Here is a 22,059-nt window from a genome sequence, read left to right as displayed (position 1 = left end):
AAACAAACATTGATAACACTGATACACACACACACACACACCAAATCAACTGGAATGTTAGAGATGGTGCCTGAATCCAGAGCACAAGTCTAACCGGTCTTGTTAACTCCCATCAGACACAACCCTTCATGTTTTATGAGTGTGGATCATATCATCATTTACACAAGGCTGGCCAGACTGTCCTCTGTAGGGACCGTCTCCAACATTCAGGTGATTCTCTCAGGAGATCCTTAGGGGATCCTTGCCAGGACATCTCCCATCTTTGGTCTGTCAAGTGGGTCTTTGCTGGGGTGAGAGAGGATCACTTTACCTTCCTCATCCAGCAGAAAGTTTCCACCCAGCTGAAACATGGTAAAGCGCAGGCGTTACTTGATTACACAATTCAGACATCTTCCATTCAACAGCTGGGTGATATCTAATCACCTGGACTTGGTTCAAGACATTATTCACTGAAAAAAAAGAAATCTCCCTCGGGTAGCAATGTAAAAAGAAACACTATCTAACCCCTTTCATGACAATTTACACATGATCATCAAGACACCCAAATTAATGACACCCTAACATAACAATCTCAGAACGAGAGTCCAAGGTAAATATTTACCAGACGTTCAGAACACCAGTACTGTAACTATGCCGACTTCTGTCATAATAGTGTAAGCTTCATTCCTAAACCCACGGTACAAGAGTCATACTGAGCAATAGGGCTAGGACTCCCCACCGTACTCCTGATATATCGATCAGATTATATACTCGTGTGTACAATTTAACATTTTTACAATATCTTTAAATACCAAACAAAGTTGGTTGTTGGCAGTGCTTCGTCACTGATATCTCTCTAAAGCAGGTGCTCTTTCGTTTCAAGGGAATACTTCTTGTCTTAAACGAGTTGGTTTGACCAAAAGATTCCAAAGGCACACTGCTTTTTATAGTTAAAAAGCCTTCAAATTTTTACAATTGTACATTAACACAGGTGCAGTTACCGTCATATGAGCCTTCTACCACCACTGAGATGAAATTGGAAGATTTTTAATAACTGAAACATAGATATGCTTACAGTTTATATTTTGAGAAACAAATCACCTCTGTAGTTTCTCCATGAAGATGAATTAAGTCCTTATGAGCCAGACATTACAGACAGACCTTATAATCCTTCAAAAGCTCCTTATGAAGACGGGAAAACCAGATCCTCACATGAAAAAATGTGCTCCACCTCGTCCTCTAGCATTTTGTCCTAATCTTCTCTTTACTGCATCAGAATTGTACAGTCACAGTATTGTACAGTATCAGTGTGATGCGCTACACAAAGTAACATCCGAAGACAGTTTCCCTACATGGGCAGGTTTTTGGGGCAATTGGACAGCCCAATTGGACAGTTTCCCTACATGGGCAGGTTTTTGGGGCAGTTGGACAGTTTCCCTACATGGGCAGGTTTTTGGGGCAATTGGACAGCCCAATTGGACAGTTTCCCTACATGGGCAGGTTTTTGGGGCAATTGGACAGCCCAATTGGACAGTTTCCCTACATGGGCAGGTTTTTGGGGCAACTGGACAGCCCAATTAGACAGTGTAATCACACTGTGAAGCTGGAATGGAATGCTGTTTGTCAATACTTATTGGTCAGCACACACTGCCATTAAAACACTACGGTGGGGATTTTTATTTTCTTTTTAAGGAAGCATTGGTTGAGAAATAGTGCAATAATTTCAGTGCAGACATAAACAGGCCTGATTTCGATTCATGTCTAAATGCCTTGGCTTGGTTTGAACTGAAAACAGCCATTTGGTTGTGATTTTAAATCCATGTCCTTTAACACACATTGCCAACACAACACACTTTCACATACAAGGTTGTATCAACAAGAGATGCACAGTTTCAATTTTACCAGTCCACCAGAACCTTTGACCCAAATAAATAAACAGACACAGTCTGAAAGTGTAGTACAGTACAGTGAAGTTTAACTGCCCTACTATTCAAGCCCATCAAACAAGGCCTTGTCCTTCTCAATAGTCCTTCTTTCACTGCCCACATCCGTGGCTTCAAGTGTAAACACAAGTGGTGTCTAGTGGGTTACTTCAGGGTGATGGTAATGGTCAAAGCAAAATATTGTGGATATTCATACAACTTGACATGCGTTTATTTTTAGCATTACCATCTGTTACCATTAAAACACAATACGATCCAATGTTTGGTTTACCTGATAGACATCATTCATATATTGTGGGGGAAGGTCTGGAAACTGTCGCTGGTGTACAACGAACTCAGAATACTTCAGCATGCAGTCGAATTTTGTTGCTTTTGCATATGACCTTCCCAGACCAAATGTTTTGTAGATCTGTAATGCAAATGACAATTATGAACATTTCGGTCTCTCAACAAACCACTGTAACATTACTGGTAACTTTTGTAAGGTAAAACTAAAGTAAATAAATAACCAGGGAGTTAGGAGGAAAGCTCTTAAATTGTTCAGTTGTGTGACTATAATTGTGAGGAGATAAATTGTTCAGCTTTTTGTGACTATAAATGTGAGGAGATAAATTGTTCAGTTGTGTGACTATAAATGTGAGGAGATCAATTGTTCAGTTGTATGACTATAAATGTGAGGAGATCAATTGTTCAGTTGTGTGACTATAAATGTGAGGAGATATCTCTGCTAGCAAGTTATGGCTAACTGCTGTAGCTGCTGCTGGGTGCTTCTCACACCCTCTCTGTCTCCCCACCTCTCTTTCAGGGTCCAGCAGCATGTCGAATGTGCAACCCGTCTGCTCAAGCCAAACCTTGGCCCCCTCCACACATCCAAACGAGACCACCACCACTCTAACGGACCGAGCTTCAAGAAGGCTCTGTCACAGAGGACAAAAAAGGCTCATGTCCACTACAGCGACAAAGTACACTTCTACGAACAAGTGATGCGTTCAAATTTGGCAAACAGTGGCGAACGTTCACGGCAAACATGTTTTCTCTGAACAATTCAATTTGAACGATTAAACATTCCATTGGGACGGTAACACTTTGTCCAGTTCATGTCCAGCTCCACTATATATTCACAGAGAACTACCACCTCAGACCGTTTGCGAGTGTTTGCAAACGTTCGCCAAAAACTCAAGGAAACAGAAACCTGTTTGCCAACGTTTGCGAATTTGAACGCACCTAAGGTCTTTGGCTCTTCTTGGCTCTTCTTCCACACACATGGGCTACTTATTGACAAGTGGCGTCTGAAAAGGGGACTGAAAGGGATTCTTCATAATCTCTTTCTTTGAAGGTCAGGATAAGTAAGTAGGCCTACCCTTTTAAAAGCATATGCATTCAAAATAAATGCACAGAAGAACCTGGTAAGGTCCTAGAAAATAAATGATTGAGTGCAAGTGTGAAGTGGATATGGATCAAAAAGGAAATAAACATTGTACAGCTTCACCAGCCAAGCAAAGTGCAAGCACTGATTAGGTCATGGGTCCAACTCCAGCAAAAACACTAATGAAGCACTGATATCCATTAGGTGAACATGTATGTTGTTTACCGTTTCTGAAGTTATTTACCTTCTGGCCTTCGATCTCAGCCACGTGGTCTCGTCACGGTAGTCATCCTAAGTGGCGGATCAAGACCAGCAGTAGATTTTCCGCTTTCCCGTAGTAACGACCCAGAGTCACTTCCCTGCACAGTGCCACAAATCAGGCCGAGCTACGAAGGACAGTGTTCAAACGGCTGACCAGGCCCTTTCCATGCAGCACTGATCTTTTATATTGCTGCCATTAAACAGTTTATAGGGGTAGCAGTGCTATAAAGACCCTCCAACCAATATTAATGAAATGTATGTGTCTCAATTAGACATTAATTAGTCATTAAGCAACATGCTGTGGTTTGATCCAAAATCACATGCATGAGAAAATGAACAATAAAACTTCTATCCATATGGTCAGAATGGGACAGCCATTCATAGTCGTACCCTACAATGTTGAGTGAACAGCACTCTACAAAAGTGTAACTGACACACTACAGTGTCAGTTACATTTTTGGAGTGTGCTGTTCACTCAGTACAGAGTACTCAGTCTGCTTAGAATAAAACATGCCTACTATACAGAGAGGACATTCACATAGGCCACTGGCTTGTGTCAAGGCCCAGGCTAACTGTAATTGTGTGAGCATAAATTTCAAAGTATCTCACTCTCCACTCCTGGCGTCTGTGACCTTGGTGTCAGCGCTCAGTCTCTCCGCTGGAGAAGTACATGCCAGGACTTTATCACTCATCTGCAGTCTGGAATCCAGACTTTCAAGAAAGGCATCCCACTCAACCTGGGCAGCAGCGATAACACAAGACATGACTTGATCCAGAAGGAAACTGATTAATCCACCACATAAAGCAGGTTATAACTCTGGGTTTACAAACCTCCAGCTCCAAAAACTCTTCAACGGCATCTCGTACACCTGCGATTCTGGGGGAATATATCAGGTGCATAAGCAAAGTAGACTAGCCTTATTAACATGACAAGTGTGGATGTGGATTTATCTTACTGGTAGAGGGGTTTCCACAGGTCTTCGGCTTCACTCCTTTTATTCACAGAGAGGCTGTTTAAACAAACAGCACACGCGCACACACACACAACACATGTTCAGTACCCTACCTTTATTGGACTGTAAAAAACCCAAGACTTGCACAAATGTACACACGCGTACGCACCTATTATAGAGGTTAGCTCCTGCATCAATTATTCCAAACAATGACATTAATTTGTTTGTCGCAAAGCCTTGCAGAGGACCTTGGAAACAAAGTTGCAGTCGTTAAACTCGCTACAATGTTGTTGGTGCAAAACACTGAATAACACAAGTGAGTGACTAGCCATAGACAAGGATTGTTTTGTTTTCATGATCAACCATAGTGAGTTCTCATGCAGATGATCTGCAACGTTAGCTTAACAGCTAGTTTCCAACAGAGGCAAACGTTGTGACAACAGCCAAGTTACCTGTAGCAGTGGCCTTTTCCGCATCTTCGAGCATTGTTCTTACGACTTTGACGAAATTCTGAAGCGCCTCAATGAGGACTTCACTTTTGACCATGCTTCCTCCATCAGCCATTTCTGTAATGATGATCGCCAAGTAACAACCTTGCCTGAACACGTCAGACGTCACGACTAGTGGGACATCTAGCGATAGCAAACGGTCAATGTTTGATTAGGGACAGTTTTTCACAACTCATGCCTAGAGATGAAAAAGGGAACATGTAGCCTACCAAATATAGGCTATTTCTTCACCAATAAAAAGCGCATGCAAAAATGATTACAGCAGAAATTCAGATGCATCTTAAGAACTTTATTGGCCAGCCTACCCTAATCGAAAGGTCTCATGAATGTGTTGAGTCATGATGAGTTTTGAGGAGACGGATGGTAGAGGAGATATGTTTTGCTTTTTAATGGTCACTCCCCCAGTGCAAAATGAAATGGACATGAAAACAAACCATCACCATACAACACTTCTGGATAAGGATGTCAAATTACTAAAACAGTAGTTTTCTGAAGAAAAATGCCAGCCCTCTGGGCCCATTAAAAATCATTCAATTCACAGTAAGGGCAAATTCACATCTTTTAGGATCTTCCCAATGTGTCCCTCTATGTTGCTACAGCTAAGCTTAGCATATTTCTGATCAAGTGTGCTTTAAAATGAAAATGAGAATGATTGTCTGGTGGAAACATTTGATAATTACGTTATGACATGAAGTCACTGCTACCCTTCAACCTTGGGGGGGGGGGGGTTGAATGTTCAAGTATTCCTGGGAGAACTTAAAAATCCCTGAAGGACTATTTTTGTTGAAGTCTCCCCAACCACCATCTCTGTTTATAAACCTAATTAAAACAAGTCACAAAATGTAGAGACACGCATCATAATTAAACAATCACATGTATTTACCTAAATCAATCTGCTCTGGGTTCGTAGTGCCTGATTATTTTGGGCAGTTGTATCTTATTACATATTCAGCTGGTAGAATCATTAAGTATAAGAAGTTGAAACTTGTGTCTCTCAATTTTGAATTGTGCTGAAAAGAAGGTCCCATGTGAGTCTATGAGCAGAGACGGTGGAGGAGGAGACGGCCCTTTTTTATTTTTCTTAATGTCGGGAGACGCTTAGGACTTCTTCGGACAGTGTGACGAGGCGTCCGTGTTCAGGATCTCGATCATGGTTCTTGTGGAGGGAAACGTCTCAGCTACCGAGGGAAGGCTCTGGTACCAGCCTGGCAAACTGGGCAAGACAAGGAAGCGGTTAGTCAGACAAGGCTTGTGCCAGCTAGACACAGTGTTTTTCAACCTTTTTTGTGCCACGGCACACTTGACACTTAAAATGTCCCACGGCACACTAACATCCTGTGTGAAGAAAAAATAAACATACCATAGCCTAAAATGTCAAATAATACACAGATATGGCCTTATTATAGCTTCTATGCAAGACCTGCTCAATAAAACAAGCGCCCTCTGTTTTATTTGTAGGTGACTATATCTAATTTAATTGTTGTTATGAACTGGATATGTGATGATTCTCTGAATACTGGATATGGGGCCCCCGTTGTACAATGCCTGCATACCACAAATAGTGCAATCATGCTCTCATTTATTGTATGTGGTTATAAATTCTTTGATGCAACAGTTGCTTTTCTGGACCAGTGAGTGACATTTGGGTAATTTTCTGCGGCACACCTGATGATCTCTCACGGCACACTAGTGTGCCCGGGCACAGTGGTTGAAAAACACTGAGCTAGACACAAGAAGCAGAGGAAGCACATGACACAGGGAACTAAACTAACCTCTTAAGGTTCATCCAACTCTTCGCTGTTTTACTAAAGCGGTCAGGATTAGGCGTCGTCATGGCTTCAAAGTCCACCAGCTGTTCAAAAGCAAGACAAATGATATAAAATGATGAGATAAAAAATATGGGTATAGTGAATACAAATACTGTATATCCATACAAGATGCTGAAAATGACTAACTTTACTTATCTGAGGTGTGTTCAACTTCCTTGAACAGAGGCGAACGTTCGCAGTGATTATGTTTATATGAACAGATACATTTGAATGATTTTGTGTAAATATTCCATCTCAGTGGAAGGTCTCCGCTCAACACGGAGAACTACCCCTTCACGCTGTCTGTAAGTGTTTGCAAACATTTGCGAACGTTCACCTCTGTTTGCGAATTTGAATGTGCCTGTTTACTTTTATTACCTTTCCAGGGGGAATCCGACCAATCACCTCTTTGCCACTGGCCATGAGTGCTCCCATGACAACAGAGTACGCCACCACACTAAACAAAACCAAAAATAGACACAGGGCTGACTCATCTCTACAGGTTTAGTACCATGAAGGTCATGCATAAATCATTCAAATTTCTGTGCAACTGTACAAAACTGTTCACTCAAAGTTTGAAAACCAAATTGTGTTGAAGACAGCCTGATGACTGGAGGGATACTGTACCTTGAGCCTCTGGAGAGGGGCATCAGGTTGCAGAAGTAGTAGACCAGGGAGAGGATTAAATTACAAACAGCATCTGCATCCTGGGAAAACAGAAAACAACAGAGATACAACAAAAGCACAACCAGATGGATGCTCTTGTCGTGGGTCTTCGAAAAACCACTTTAAAGCCACTACTGTCATGATTGACATTTAATACTACTTCTCAGGGACCAAGAAAAGACCCCTTTTATTAAAACATAAAACACTACAAAGCAACACATACTGCATGGTTATGATGATAATGAAAGTGATGTATGTATGTACAGACAGAAATACATACCCCCAGCTCAGTCGACAACATTAGGGCCTTGCCCTTAGCTGTCAGGTCTTTATAAAGGGATTCGATCTCCGACTGGTAGTGCTGGGTCCGCTCCTCTGTGGTCTGTGTCTCTACTGAGAACAGCATGTTCCCCACCCTACTCACACACACACACACACAAATAAATAATTCCTCACAATGCTGCCACTTCTTCTCCAGCCATTTGATTGGCTTGCATTGTAGGATCAAGTTTCTTTTTGGCACCATGAAGGGAGAATAGGTATGGGTCGAGGGAAGTTCAGTATATCACGACACTAGTTTTATTCATAATGTTCAGTTACATGAAACCAACACTAGCCAGCTTCTTCAGAATGCTCCAGAAGATTCCAGAACTGACTCAACATCAGAGAGCCTTAAATAAACAGTCAGGTGGGAAACTGGAGGGTTCTTTTGCGTGGAGCTCGGAACACCCTTTGCCTTGAAGGCAATGATACTCTCATCTGTCAGGTTGTCAGACATGAGGAAAGCAGATTATGAATGTGTGGGTCTGTGTGTGTGCCTGTGTGTGTGTCTCAACTCTGCCCATCTTTCATTTGTACAGTTGTGTTTTGTTCCTCATGTCAGAATAGAAAGGCAGGTCCCACCCCATTTTTAGGGATTTTGACTTGTCCCTCACTGTTATGAGAGGGATTAGTTCTTACACTTGACACAGTGCCAATGGGATTAGGTGCCACTGTTTATCTACTAGACACCCAAATGGACTGAAATTGTTTTTGTTTCCCCTCCTCTTAGCTTCCAAAGCTCGGCTGAGTAAGCATCTGGGGCGCTTAAATAAGCTGGACTAGAGAGAAGATGTGTGGTGAATCTGACAACCCAACACCAAGGTTATATCAACTTCATTTGGCCCCTTTGTGGTGATTTTGAAGTCTCAAAAATCCACTCACAGTTGGGAACCATATATGAATGGTAAGTGTTATTGTTAATGTTGTTGTTAAAGTTAGGTGTGTCTTATTACCGGTCTCCAGTGATGGTGACTGTGAAGCCATCGTACTCTTTGCCAGAATCCTTTAGGCTGGGCACCTTGGAGTTGACTGTGAAGCCATCCCTGGTCTTACTGTTAAACTGCTTTAAAAGAGAAACATCAATATAATAAAGTCAGTTTTAGAAGAGCAAAAACAACTCAAGAGTCATTATAAAAGCAGGAGTAAAAAACACAGCAGTACAGGTGAGCTGTTATCAGATAGCAGGTGAACACAAAGTTCAAAAGAGAGCACTTGTTTGGGTGTAGGCCTGTTGCCGGTCCTCAGAACGTGGCATTAGATCATTACCTTCATTATGGGGAGAAGGTCCTCCACCTTATTGACATTTTCTAATGCTTGTCTCACTTCCACTAGGCCTCTTGGGTTATATGCTCTGATAATACAACAGGACAAATCATTACTTTAATGTGAAATACTCCATCTACATTAGCCATCTGCCTACTATAAAACAAACTATTCAAAGCTGCTATGAACACCTACCCGTGGTAAACAAGTATTCGCTCTTTGATAAATTTGAGTATGTTGTCAAAGTATCCCAAATATCGTATGTTTATAATCTGTCCCCTGTAACAGAAATACAATTTATTAAAAAAATATATATATAATATATTGCCTATGTTGGAACAATGCTTAGGAATCCACAGGGGGTGTCTGTTGTACCGTATAAGATTGATGTGATTGTTGAAACCTCTGCTGAGGCTTCTTGCCGGCATCTGGTCCAACCACAGAACAGGCTGGTCTGGATCTGCAATCCTGCAGAACACAAACACATCATCCTTTCACAACTCTGTCCTCCTCTTGAGTCACCACAGTTGCTTCATTCAGCTTGCCTTATCATTCCCCACAGCCTGGGCACCAGCCCATTAGTCCGCCAAGTTTAGTTTAATGGGGTGGTGCTAGCGTAGTGGCTAAGAAGCTGGGATAGCATGTAGTAGCCTGAAATGTTGTAGTTGAGCAAGGCACTTAACCCGGTGTTGCTGTGGGGAGAATGGCCCTTATAATATAATTGACATATGTAAGTAGCTTTGGATAAAAGCATCTGCTAAATGAATACATGTCAATGTGACCATGAGGTAAGATTAATAAGATGAAATACCAACAATACAATTTTCAGCATCCATGACTCAACACTGAAGTTGACCTCTTGACCTGATGATTACAAACATGATGGTGAGAGCCTGACCTCCTCCACTTGACTGCAATGTCAAACATGTCCCTCCACTGCATCTGTCGGGTCTTGCCATTCACGCGCACCTTGGAGTTGCTCCAGGTCCGCTGCATGGCCTGCATCACCTCTATAGTGGCCATCCCCATAGCTGAGAATTAACACACACACGCGCACACACACACACACGGGCACACACACACAAAATGCAGGAGATTAAGCTATGATGATTCAAGGTTGATTTAATCAACATTCTACTGCACTTGTAACAACTAAATTTGTGTAAACTATATATAGTAAAGACTAACTTTGTCTCTCTGCTAGTTTAAGAAGATGAGCAATACAAGGAGAGTAAATAAGCAATAGAAAGGTTAGACCTGGGGGGACACTGTGCACAGCGCTCATACCATATACGGGTCCAAGTGCCCACGGCGACCCAGGTTCGAATCCGACCTGTGGTCATGTACCGATCCCACCCCATCTCTCTCTCCCACACCTACTTCCTATTGGAATAAAGGCAAAAAGCCCTCCCAAAAAAGAAAGGATATACCTACCTCTGTGTATCCTACGATTGGGGAGGAACCCTGACGTATTGTATTGCATAAGGGCACCCAGGTGATCAGCAGTGCATATAAGTTTCTGAACTTCAGTGTTGTAGCTCTCAAAGTTCTGAGGTAGAACATCCCTGAAGACAGTGAGGGCAAAAACCAAACACGTATACAAGCTTGATTTAGTCGCATATCATTTCCCAAGAAAAGTCTGACATGTGTCACTTTATTGTGACAGCAAAGTTGCCAAACATCTATTGGAACAGACATATTTTCTAGTGTTAGTCAATATCCATTAAAAGGTACACTGTACAGGTTCAGGTATTTTTGCCAACTGTAGAGCTCCCTCTAGTCACAATATATTTATATGTTACTCTGCTGTTGTAAACAACAAACTTTTTTTGACTCATCTCGGTAGCGACTCGCTATGTCTATACTATAAAAAATAGCGAGTGGCATGATGACCTAATGTAATGCTCAGCGGGCCGGATTAAAGTGCTTGGCGTGCCAGATCCGGCCTGCGGCCCGTAGTTTGCCCACCCCTGCTGTATAGCTACAGTAGGTGAACGATTCACCTATTAAATTCGTTTACCATCAAATTGGCTTCGTAAAGGTGAAAATCTTGCATAGTGTAATTGACCATATACAAAGAAAGGCTCTCTGTAAGATGGACCCCATGTTTTTGTATATATCGAAGACTATGATATCTAGATCTCACTCACTTTATATGAGGCTGCAGGCCTGGCTGTTCCTCATAGTCCTCTATAAGGAAAGGCAGGTTTTTGGCCCAGTGGTTTTTGAAGTTTCCTGGAAGATCCTGATCAGCGTTATATTCCGACACAGGTATGTCCAGATGAGAGTGCAAGTAGCGAGAGTACTCTAGGGATGACGAGAGAACCAAAACAGAGAGAGGAGACGTGAGGACAGACTCGTGGGCAGTCAGAGGCAGATTTTCCAGCAGACGGTATAACGTCAACAGACATGTGGGGAGCGTGCTTGTGGTGGCAGCGCAGCCGCTGCCTCACCTCTGAGGTATTTCACTTTGAGATATTCCGAGCTCGCCTTCTGGCCCAGCAGCGGGTCATTGAGCATGACCTTGGTCTGGGCCTTGATGCCTTCATAAAACTGGCCCATGGCCACGTGGCTGAGGCCCTTCATGTACTGGCACACTTCATTATAGGGCTCCAGCTGCAGGCAGCGCTGTGAGACACAGAAAGAGCAGGACCACCCGTAAGCTTCTATTTTGAGCACGGCCTCGTCTTCAACTTCTTTGTTTACTAAAACCGTGTTACAAAGAGAATATTCGGATTGGAGATTATAGTTCTTGTCAGCGAAATGGACATAAAGGAACTAAATTGCAGTTTACGTCATTAAGCGTACTGCTGTACATGCCTGAGGATGATGTCATTTTTTTGCAAGATGAATCAGCACCATCATCATCTAAGATGAGAACGTTCCTCCACCCGAGGGGCTGAGGCATGACCACAGGCTGAGGCATGACCACTGTGACCACACTGACTGTACTGCCAGCCTAATGCGACAAAAAGGATCGCCGCTGGCTTTGTCGGTGCCACATGAATGCACAGAGACCTCTGAGTTAGCAGAATGAGTCCCTGCCAAAGGGACACCGACTCAGCTGGGGACGATAGATAAGCTGGACCGCAGCCATAGCGATACAGGAAGGGGGCGGCCTTCGAAATGTTACTCTTAACTCTTCTTTATGGACTGTCCCAACAAGCCCATCCCTAAACTAAGCAAACTGACTCAAACACAAACAACTGAGCCAAATAACAGGAGCAGTGGGCTTAGCTTCGGGTCACAGTTGAGAAAGCTCTCTTTTACAGTCTCCTGAAGAAAGAGAAAGTCCAGTCCAAAGAAGCTTGCCTTGAAGTTGCCTATGGCCTCCTGGAGACTGCCATGGTGGTAGAGCATCATCCCTCGCAGCTGCAAGGACTGAATGTGGTTCTGATTGAGCAGTAACGCCTTCTGGAAGCTCTCCATGGCCAGCTCAAAGTCTCCAAGTTCCCTTGAGAAGATAAAGAGAATGCAAAATGAACACTGGACTTGGGTGTATTTATGTCATAGAGTTTATCAAGTTTAACACGCCGAAAACATACCTATAAGCTTGTCCGAGACTTTTATATGCATCAATGAAGTCCGATTTTAACTTCAGAGCCTCTTTGAAAGTTTCTATGGCCTCCTACACAAGGACAGTAAATATTAATTATGCATTTTTGTATTAGCAGTCAATAAAATCCATAAGTGAGAGAGAGATAATATTCTTTTACCATTGCTATCTTACCTTAAGCATTCCTCTGTGAAAGAATGTGAGACCTTTGTAAAGCATAGCAATTGGCTGGTTCTTTTTAAGTTCTAATGACTGCTGAAAATCCTCCATTGCAGCAACATAGTCCTACATGGAAACAAGATTTAAGGTCACAGAATTACTCTTAAAATACACTTAAAAATAACTTTTGGTGTTAAACCGCATTTTAGTCAAGTCTCTAGATATGACAACCTTTTCATTAGACTGAAAAGAAGTCTACCACAACTAAAATTAGATACTGTGAGATACTGAGGAGCTTCTCTAATACACTGTCTTTTAGTCATCAAAAGTGTCTGCCAAGTCCCACTCATTTTACTTCACTTGAATTTACCCGATATACATGACACTGGCATCACTTAACCACCACTAATGTCTACACAGACAGGTTCAACCAGCTATAGATTGCAGTATCAGGGAACAACAGGTTTTTGATCTGTAATCTGTGGCCCTAGAGACCATGCTGAAAAAGAGAGAGCTTGGGAGGCATTAAACTAGCTTATAATAACAGGACACATGTGCTAAATATTTTATTATAATAAAAATATTAACTTTCCCAGAAAGAGGAGCTATTGAAGAAAGTGGATAAGGAATTTGTAAGAGTGCAAGAAAAATGGTGACAGATAGTCCTGAAAACATGATGTGTTCATCAAACACAGTTTCACACCAACAGTAGCAGTAAATTGTGAATTAATTGCAATAATATGCTCATTCAGAAGTCTGTCCCTGATATCATGCACGTCAAACCGTAAAATGAGGCCAAAGCCTTGTACTACAGATACGCAACGCAATCAGTAGTCATGCAGTATCCCTGCAGTAAAGGTGATACACTGTCAGCAGAAAACAGGCGCAGCATGGCCAGACCGCGGAGGCTCACCTCAGATATGAAGAGCAGCGTCCCTCGGTGTCTGTAGAGGCGGGCGGAGGGCTGCAGCTGGATGGCTTTGGAGAGATCGCTCAGGGCCTCACTGATCCTACCCAGAGGAGACAAGATCTGGAAAGATGCAAAACAAAAAGCCACTATTTACAAGTGCCCAAACCCCTGGGAGACTTCGCAACGGTTACAGTGAATGTTGTTCTACTGAAGTCCAAACATCCGGGTTTATTTCCATATAGAAAGCGCACAGAGCAAACACCGTTTGTCCAGATGAGTGTGTGATGGGAGTGTGTGATGAGAGTGTGTGTGTGATGAGAGTGTGTGATGGGAGGGTGTGATGGGAGGGTGTGTGTGATGGGAGTGTGTGATCATGTGAGTCAAAGTCTGCTTTATTGTCAATTTCTTCACGTCAAGACATACAAAGAGATCGAAATTACGTTTCCCACTATCCCACGGTGGAGACAAGACATTTTACCAATTTGGTCCACAGACAAACATAAGATTCAGAGAGAGTTCAGCATCCTAACAGCCTGGTGTATGAAGCTGTTGGTGAGTCTGGTGGTGCGGGAGCGCAGGCTTCTGTACCTCTTCCCAGAGGGCAGTGGATCAAACAAATTGTGGGCGGGGTGACTTGCATCACTCACAATTGTGGTCGCCTTGCGGGTGAGGTGGGAGGTGTAAATGTCCTTCAGGGAGGAGAGTGAAGCACCAATAATCCTTCCAGCTGTGTTCACTATGCGCTGTGTTCACTATGCGCGGAGTGTGTGATCATGTGAGTGTGTGATGGGAGTGAGTGTGTGATGGGAGTGTGTGTGTGATGGGAGTGTGTGTGTGATGGGAGTGTGTGTGTGATGGGAGTGAGTGTGTGATGGGAGTGAGTGTGTGATGGGAGTGTGTGTGTGATGGGAGTGTGTGTGTGATGGGAGTGAGTGTGTGATGGGAGTGAGTGTGTGATGGGAGTGAGTGTGTGATGGGAGTGAGTGTGTGATGGGAGTGTGTTAGGGCTGGGCGATATGGACCAAAAGTCATATCCCAATATATTTTTAGGTTGAATATCGATATATGATATATATCCCGATATTTTTTCCGCAAAGTTAGAGCTGTAAAATGAAATGTTCAGTCAAATATGAGTAGTTTTATTGAAAACTCTCAAATAATATACTCAAATAACAATAAAATGTAAACATATAACTGGAGTGCCTTTTTTGAAATCAAAGCTCCGTAAGGTGCACATTTAAATAAAAAAAATATCTTAAATAAAAATAGCCTATAAAATAAAATAGGCCAATCTTTTTCTGAAATAAATATATTTATATGAGAAAAGTAGAGTGCAGTTTCACAGCAGTGCAGAGAGCTTCGGTCAGCGGCTTGTGTGGAGCAAGGATCACGGCGCAAATTTGAACTATACCGATATATGCGATATGGTCTAATCCCATATCGCATTTTAAAATATATCGATATATCTTTTATATCAATATATCGCCCAGCCCTAGAGTGTGTGTGTGATGGAAGTGTGTGTGTGATGGGAGTACGGTCGGTGGCCTCACCTCTGCCCGCTGCTCGTACACCTCTGGGCTGCTGGGCTCCAGCGCAATTACTCTGCTCAGCTCATAGAGTGCCAGCTCTGCATTTTTGATGTCCTTCAGACGGCCATATGGTGGTGAAGGGAGGACAGAGAAACCAGCAGCAAGACAAAGGATGCATGAGCAAATAAATGAGTGCATTGAGCCTGTACTGACCAGACACTTATTCAGTCACCCACACACATATATAAGCAAACATCGCTCACAGCAAAAGCTGATTATAGGTTGTGTATCCCATAACAGTAATAAAGTAGGGAGAAAGTTGGCAGAGATATATTTTTTCTCGTATGAAGGCAGTGTTTCCCACAGAATTGAATTCCATTTGTGGTGGTTGGTTTGCAGAATTAACTTGAATGCAACAGTTTAACAAATTAATACAGCGTGGTTATGATGCTAACCAGATTTAAGCACAATTTAGTACAGCCTGGAAAATCAATGTGTGATGGTCAATGTTGATATTGTGGTGGGCCGCCACAAATAAAGTCAATGTATGGGAAACACTGCAAGGATCAACACTATCCATCCGCACACATACTTTCCTTAAGTACATACCTGCAAACTCTTTTTCCCATAAGCAATCCCTCGGCCATAGATAGCACTGACCAATTCGGGGTCGCCCTACAGAAATTCAGTGAGGGGCAGTACATCTCATTTTAATGAAGGACAGACATGGCCATGGCATATCATGGTCATGATCATTTGTGCCAGAGACATAAGCTGGCATAATGCATAGAAAAAGCATGCATGCAAATAAGCAAGGTGTGGTTACTACAATGGGGCACTGTTACTGTATGTGTGTGAAAGGTCTACGGCGCAGGTGCCACAAACCTGCAGCAACACAGAGAAATGCTTGATGGCTTCATCATAAAGTCCATTGCCAATGAGCACATAACCTATGGCTGGAAAGATAGGGGGCAAAATGTGTCATACACAGAGCAAGAGAAGGAAAGGTCAAATCAAAATGTAGCTAAGGCCACCAGTATCACAGCATACCGAGTTCCTCATTTGTGTCTTGACTGTCGACTGCAAATGGAAACCTCTTCTGCTCAATGAACAACTTGGCCTGGCTCTAGTTTATTAGACATAAAATATGGCAAATAGTTAGTGCAACGTTTTATTCACTTCATTTGCATGCTTGGGAATGTTTAAATGTGCATGTGCCAACTAACCAGAATCTTCTCTGCGTTTAGGGAAAAGACTGACTCGCAGGCAGGGTTGTTTCCATCCTCGCAGTCTGGGTCTTCCAGTTGAAGTATGGAGGACTCTTCAATAAGGATTATTCAAACCAGAAGTCACGACTCAAAGGCTAAACACAGGGACTTGCTCTGCACTTAGTTTCAAACGTCTTGCAGAGGACACCCATAGAAGAAATCTCCTAACTTAATCGTACATGTTGGCTTGATCACAAGTATCTACTCCGTGCATGAACTAACAACTACACGTAGAAAGTACGCTTACCCAAAGCATACGCTCAATGCCTAAAAAATAAAATATTCTTCAAGTTCTGCAAGTGCCAAAAGGATATGGGCTACTAGGAACTACAGGGTTTGTTTTCTAAACGATAATCACAATTCTCTACACACAACATGGAGTCAGTAATTTGGGAAACATTTTCGACAACAGCGTTAGGGTTAGCTAAAGTAACCTTAGATTGTAAAGTTGATTTCTGCTTGAACCGCGTCTTCTTGACATAGGATGATGCGGAAAAGCTTGATAGCTAGCTAGCAGTCTGTATTACAGCGTGAAGAGGACGTGGCAAAATTGTATTAAAGAACTCTCACCACAGTCGGAAGCGTATTCCTCCCATTCCAGTGGAGAGCTACATCCATGCTTGTGAAGTTCACTGTTGAAGAAAGTGAGGGTAGAAAAGAATTCGGTGGAAAAAATGGCTCGAGATAGATACAGCAGTGAGAGCGCTACCACAACACCCCGGCCAGCAGGTGCCATGTTGTGTTTAATGAGTGCAGGTGAGCAGCTCTGAAACTAGGGTAATGTAGTTTCTTGGCCACAATCTCCTCCGTAGAGAGTAAATTGCCAGCGGAAGTGCAATAGACTACATCTCCCAACCGCTCCCAACCAGTATCTGCGGAAGCCTTCTTCTGACACAAATCCAGGAAGTGTACTGGAGGTCTGTCTGTCTATGGTCTTTCTGCAGCAGCCAGTTATCTCAACACATAAACATTGACAGCGCAGAATGGCGAAAGCTGCACTACGATGTATAGAGTGCAATGAAGATGCGAACGAGCTCCATCGTGATTACAGCAACGGGATTTTAAAAATTACCATATGTGTAAGCAAAACTCAAATATTTGTCCTTGTATATCAAGGTAGCTAACAGACTGGTGTTTACTGTTGTGTGCTGGCTATCTATCTGTCCTGTGATTCCATATGAAGAACGAAACACGTTTGTGATAAAAGAGAGGAGAAATAAAACAGCAGTGTGTCCTCACTCAAATGAACTGTCATGATGTAGCCTATAACAACCAGCTTCATGTGTTTTAGGACTCGTGTAAGAAGCCAGTGGACAAATACATTGAGTATGATCCTGTCATTGTTCTGATTGATGCCATCTTGTGCAAAATTCAAGCATTCAGGCACATTTTGTTCAACACAGAGGTCAATGTAAGTACTCTTTGGATATGTACAACTCAAAGATAGCTGACTTACTGCAGACAAAAACTGAAAGTTCTCAGAGTTTGTTGCTTTAGAGAATAGTGGAAAGTACTGTAAAACGTGTTTTCTGTTGTTCATGACTAAGTAAAGACTGAATCGAACTGCTAAAGGGCCAAAATCACTCAAGGTGAATCAGGGATTGGCTTCCCCAATGGTCGTTTTCATATTAGTTTTCAATTCCTAGTTTAATAGGCCATGCTCCTCTCTCATCATTGTTTATGTTATGGCTCACACATTACTCTGTCCTATAAGCACACAGATTCATGGTTCAAGGAAGCAGATGGTGACACATGTATTCAGATTATTAAGTATAATACGGCACCAGAGCGGCTTAGACGCAGACATGCAATCAGTCATGATACTTTTTGAATAACCCCCAGAATTCAGTTGTGACTATATTTCCTCAACGCATAGCTTTAGCCTCTCTAAAGTCTAAAGACGTGGCATCTATGTGTGAAAGTTCATTGTTGGGTTTTTTTTTGCCCCTGGCAGATTCACTGGAAGCTGTGTGTGTTCTGCCTCCTGTGTGAGGCGTATCTGAGATGGTCCCAGCTGCAGGGCTCTGAACAGACCAGTGACCCTGCTGACATCATCAGATACACCAGGGAATGGGACTTCTATAGCATGTTTGGACTCGCAGCTCTCGGTAAAACATCCCTCACCTTCAACATGCACCTCTAAATGTCACTCCACTCCCACAAAGCCAGGAATCCCAAAGACAGAATTTCCATATTATGATATTTAACATTCTGCAAGCAATTGTCTTGTATTTGCGAAGAAGACAATTAAGTAAAAAATAAAAAAATCCATTGTGGTCTTCATGGAGCTAAATGGAAGCACTGGAAAGAGAATATTAATAATACATAATAAATAAATAATAAAATAGAAATAAAGAAAATACTCACTCAGTCCTGGTATTATTTAGGAAAATACACAACACTCCGAAATGTCTTTGTCGCCTGCAGAGCTGGCTGTGTTCGTTTGTGGTGTGCTGGCCTGTCTGTGGCTGGTGGTGGGGCTGCGGGGCCAGGTGCTGGACACCCACCTGCTGGTCAAAGCCCTGCTGCTGTCCAGCTACGGCAAGGTGCTACTCATCCCAGCAGTCATCTGGGAGCACGACTACTCGCCCCTCTGCTTCAGCCTCATTAAGATCTTTGTGCTGACCTCCAACACACAGGCCGTCAGAGGTAACAGTTATGGTTACTGTTTAACATGTCCTGCTACAACACACAGGCTGTCAGAGGTAACAGTTACGGTTACTGTTTAACATGTCCTGCTACAACACACATGCCGTCAGAGGTAACAGTTACGGTTACTGTTTAACATGTCCTGCTACAACACACAGGCCGTCAGAGGTAACAGTTACGGTTACTGTTTAACATGTCCTGCTACAGCTCACAGGCCAGTACAGTCATGCATTTAAAGGAACACGCCAATATTTTGGAAAATGTATGGATTATTTATAGATTATTTATGGATGTTTTCTGTTCTCCCTCTATCCCAAATCCCTATGAGCCTCTAACCCAAGAACATTTTCTAGTACTGTGTGATAGACAATGAAGTTTTTTGAAATCCTTGAATAATTATCAACCCCCGATTATCACCATGTGGTCTTAGCATAGTCATCTGTGACAGAATTCTCAGAATTATTTCATAATGTCTTATTGCAAGGGACTTTAATGGCTTAACTGGGGGATGAGATTAGTGCCTGGAGGCATGATTTGCACCAGTAGGTGGCAGCTTCTGGTTAAGGACTGAAGCCCCAACTGCGTCAGTTCCATGGATGTGGTTCAAGCCCCCCCTTCACAAGACTCCAGTCAGACTTAGTCAGATTGGCAGTTTGGCAGTGCATATTCTACTTTAGGCACGGAAAACCAAATAAATCAGCACTCAGCCTCACACAAAGCTGTCCTTGTTATTTTGTCAGATAAGTAAACTGGAATGGCCATGCCCGTCGCACATCAGATTCCTCCTTGGTTCACTTAATGAATAAAACTGATTTAGTTAATAAATCAAATTGTAGCAGATATAGAACTTTATATTAGGCACTGGCTATTAACGTAACACAAGGCATGTTGTGTCCTTTATTGTGGTTTGGAACAATGAAAGTAATAATTAGTTACTGTTTATGAATGACTGCTTTGTTACTTTTTTTTAAATGGTTTTTACACAAATTAATTATGAGCCCATTTAGCTCTAAAGTAATCCCAAATACCCTTGGTGTTCATAGTTCGGAACTATGTAGTCAGAAGTAGTCAAAAATGAGTCACTAGGAAAAATAATATAATTTATAGCATTTATCAGCATGTTAAAGAACATGTGAGGCCTGAATGCCTTAAACAGAATTTGTAATGTAAGAATGTTAAGTACAACATTGTGACTAACATGATCCTATCTCCTTTAGTTCTACTGAACTGTGGCCGATGCCTTTCTCTGCTGGCTGTGATGTCTGGACTGTTACTGGAGTCCTGCGTTTCGCTGACCTTCCACAGGCTTGAGTGGCACACGCAGGACTTCCTACCACACCCGTGACCTAACGTCGACCCCTTCGACCTAAATTAGCTAAATTGCTAACTTTGTTTGCACCAGTATTCAGTTCTGTGGACTGGAACTAGTGGGGTTTACAGGGCTTCTACAGGGCCCTCGCCAAGGCAAACAGACAGATGAGGACAAGCAAGGGGATGATTACGGATGACCTCACAACAACTGGGCATTGTTTAGAGTGCTATTAGCGTGGGGCTGCTAAAGATTCCTGAGGTAATTTAATAAACTTGCACCAGGAAGGTTTGCTGAGTGAGATACAGTTGTATTCTACCATAACAATAACTTACAACCTTATAACACATGGCAGAAACACATAAACATTATATATATATATATATATATATAAATTGTTTAAAAATATTATTATGTATGGTATGTTTTAGTGTATTATTTCACACAATTCTACTTTTCTACAATTAAAATTATGTTGAACTTTTCCTCAAGTTGTTTGATGTCAAGTTAATATCGCACCTCACAGCTTGTCATATGTTGACATGCATGCTACAGTCATCTGTTATATCCTGTAACACTATACTTTGCATGCAGTAGTTGGTGTGATTATAAAATCACAGCAAGCAACTGTGGGCAGTGTTTTCAGTGAAATGCTAATATAAGACAAGTCACTCTGAGAGGGCTCTATTTGACCCACATGCCAGGCAGAAACTTTGGAACCAGGGCTATGGCAAGAACTCTCAGAATGTGAAAACAACGCAGCCATATCATATAAAGGAAATATGCAGAAATTATTTTGACATTTTGTCAAGAGTAAGTTCGGAAGGATTGTAATACATTTAAGTGGTCTATAAACACAAAGTTATCACTCCACCTTCAATGAATGGTTCTGCGTTTGCTGCCTTTGAGAATCACATGTTGTGACAAGTCTTTAGATAGTTGAGAGAAGCAGCTTGCTTGGTTTCAGAGGTCTGAAGTTTTAAGAAGATGTCAGAGTCTTGCCAAAGGATACCAGGTGGTAGAAAGTAACAAAAAATATGTGTTTTACGTGATTTATCTTTGTGCGTCACAGAGTGGATAAACTCAGCATTTCACGGGTGAGAGACGATGCAGATTGGCCATAAAATCTTTAGCTCAGCATTAGTCTGAGGGCACCAATACCGCAATATTGCTGATGTTCAGGTAAATGAATGCAATGAGATAAAGCCAGCGAGCTAGCTAGTGGTTAACCTTAACTTCAGGACTTCATCTTGATCTGTATCTTGCCTGAGATCAGTTAACACCATATTACTGCCCTGAAATATAGCACTTGGTGTTTTAGTAAGCTATTGTTTATTCTCTTGTACTCTACATAGGTGTAACATGAGGACCATTTCCCTGTTGAGAGAAATGTCATGTTCAATTCTCAGTCACATGTTTTAAATCATTTTATGTTTATTTAAAATTCACACCTTGTGTCCTTTTGCCAAAACAGCCTATTGTATATTTCAATGGACATTACACTCCATCACAAAATGTGCCACATTCACCAGCTAAATAAACAGCTCTAGAGATGCAGGCTCTTTCACTCAGAATGGTGCCTTTCTAGGATGTGTGTGTGTGTGTGTGTG

The 22,059-nt window shown here is 42.2% G+C and overlaps 3 protein-coding genes across 5 annotated transcripts; 1 reads left to right on the top strand and 2 right to left on the bottom strand.

Moving 5' to 3' along the window:
• Window positions 1-45: 45 nt before the first annotated feature.
• Window positions 46-5,205, bottom strand: selenol (selenoprotein L). The gene is made up of 9 exons (XM_042095637.1): window positions 4,955-5,205; window positions 4,672-4,750; window positions 4,506-4,559; window positions 4,381-4,426; window positions 4,159-4,286; window positions 3,533-3,647; window positions 2,717-2,839; window positions 2,194-2,331; window positions 46-341 (listed from the first exon to the last, which is right to left on the bottom strand). The coding sequence occupies exons 1-9, from the start codon at window positions 5,064-5,066 to the stop codon at window positions 231-233; spliced, it is 906 nt and encodes a 301-aa protein (XP_041951571.1). The 5' UTR covers window positions 5,067-5,205; the 3' UTR covers window positions 46-230.
• Window positions 5,206-5,279: 74 nt separating this feature from the next.
• ttc13 (tetratricopeptide repeat domain 13) lies at window positions 5,280-17,366 on the bottom strand. Of its 2 annotated transcripts, none has more exons than XM_042095634.1 (23): window positions 17,062-17,366; window positions 16,450-16,544; window positions 16,274-16,349; window positions 16,109-16,179; window positions 15,833-15,898; window positions 15,245-15,337; window positions 13,698-13,814; window positions 12,800-12,910; window positions 12,615-12,697; window positions 12,382-12,523; window positions 11,523-11,697; window positions 11,220-11,376; window positions 10,504-10,634; window positions 9,968-10,100; window positions 9,445-9,537; window positions 9,265-9,348; window positions 9,073-9,157; window positions 8,760-8,869; window positions 7,766-7,901; window positions 7,447-7,526; window positions 7,198-7,276; window positions 6,784-6,863; window positions 5,280-6,224 (listed from the first exon to the last, which is right to left on the bottom strand). In XM_042095634.1, the coding sequence occupies exons 1-23, from the start codon at window positions 17,225-17,227 to the stop codon at window positions 6,110-6,112; spliced, it is 2,478 nt and encodes an 825-aa protein (XP_041951568.1). In that variant the 5' UTR covers window positions 17,228-17,366; the 3' UTR covers window positions 5,280-6,109. The 2 variants fall into 2 exon arrangements, with proteins under 2 accessions (XP_041951568.1, XP_041951569.1); XM_042095635.1 differs by having other exon boundaries at window positions 8,760-8,866.
• Window positions 17,367-17,431: 65 nt separating this feature from the next.
• On the top strand, window positions 17,432-20,502 carry arv1 (ARV1 homolog, fatty acid homeostasis modulator). Of its 2 annotated transcripts, none has more exons than XR_006032447.1 (5): window positions 17,432-17,570; window positions 17,783-17,902; window positions 18,446-18,599; window positions 18,919-19,308; window positions 20,358-20,502. XR_006032447.1 is itself a non-coding variant. In XM_042095639.1 (5 exons), exons 1-5 carry the CDS (start codon window positions 17,475-17,477, stop codon window positions 20,483-20,485), a joined length of 720 nt encoding a protein of 239 aa, XP_041951573.1. In that variant the 5' UTR covers window positions 17,432-17,474; the 3' UTR covers window positions 20,486-20,502. The 2 variants fall into 2 exon arrangements, 1 of the variants encoding a protein (XP_041951573.1); XM_042095639.1 differs by having other exon boundaries at window positions 18,919-19,140.
• The last annotated feature ends 1,557 nt before the right edge of the window (window positions 20,503-22,059 follow it).

The sequence above is a fragment of the Alosa sapidissima genome, chromosome 6, assembly GCF_018492685.1.
Source record: "Alosa sapidissima isolate fAloSap1 chromosome 6, fAloSap1.pri, whole genome shotgun sequence".
In the NCBI taxonomy this organism is placed as follows: Eukaryota; Metazoa; Chordata; class Actinopteri; order Clupeiformes; family Clupeidae; genus Alosa; species Alosa sapidissima.
The sequence above is the reverse complement of the archived record's forward strand: the minus strand, read 5'-3'. Positions and strand labels throughout refer to the sequence as shown.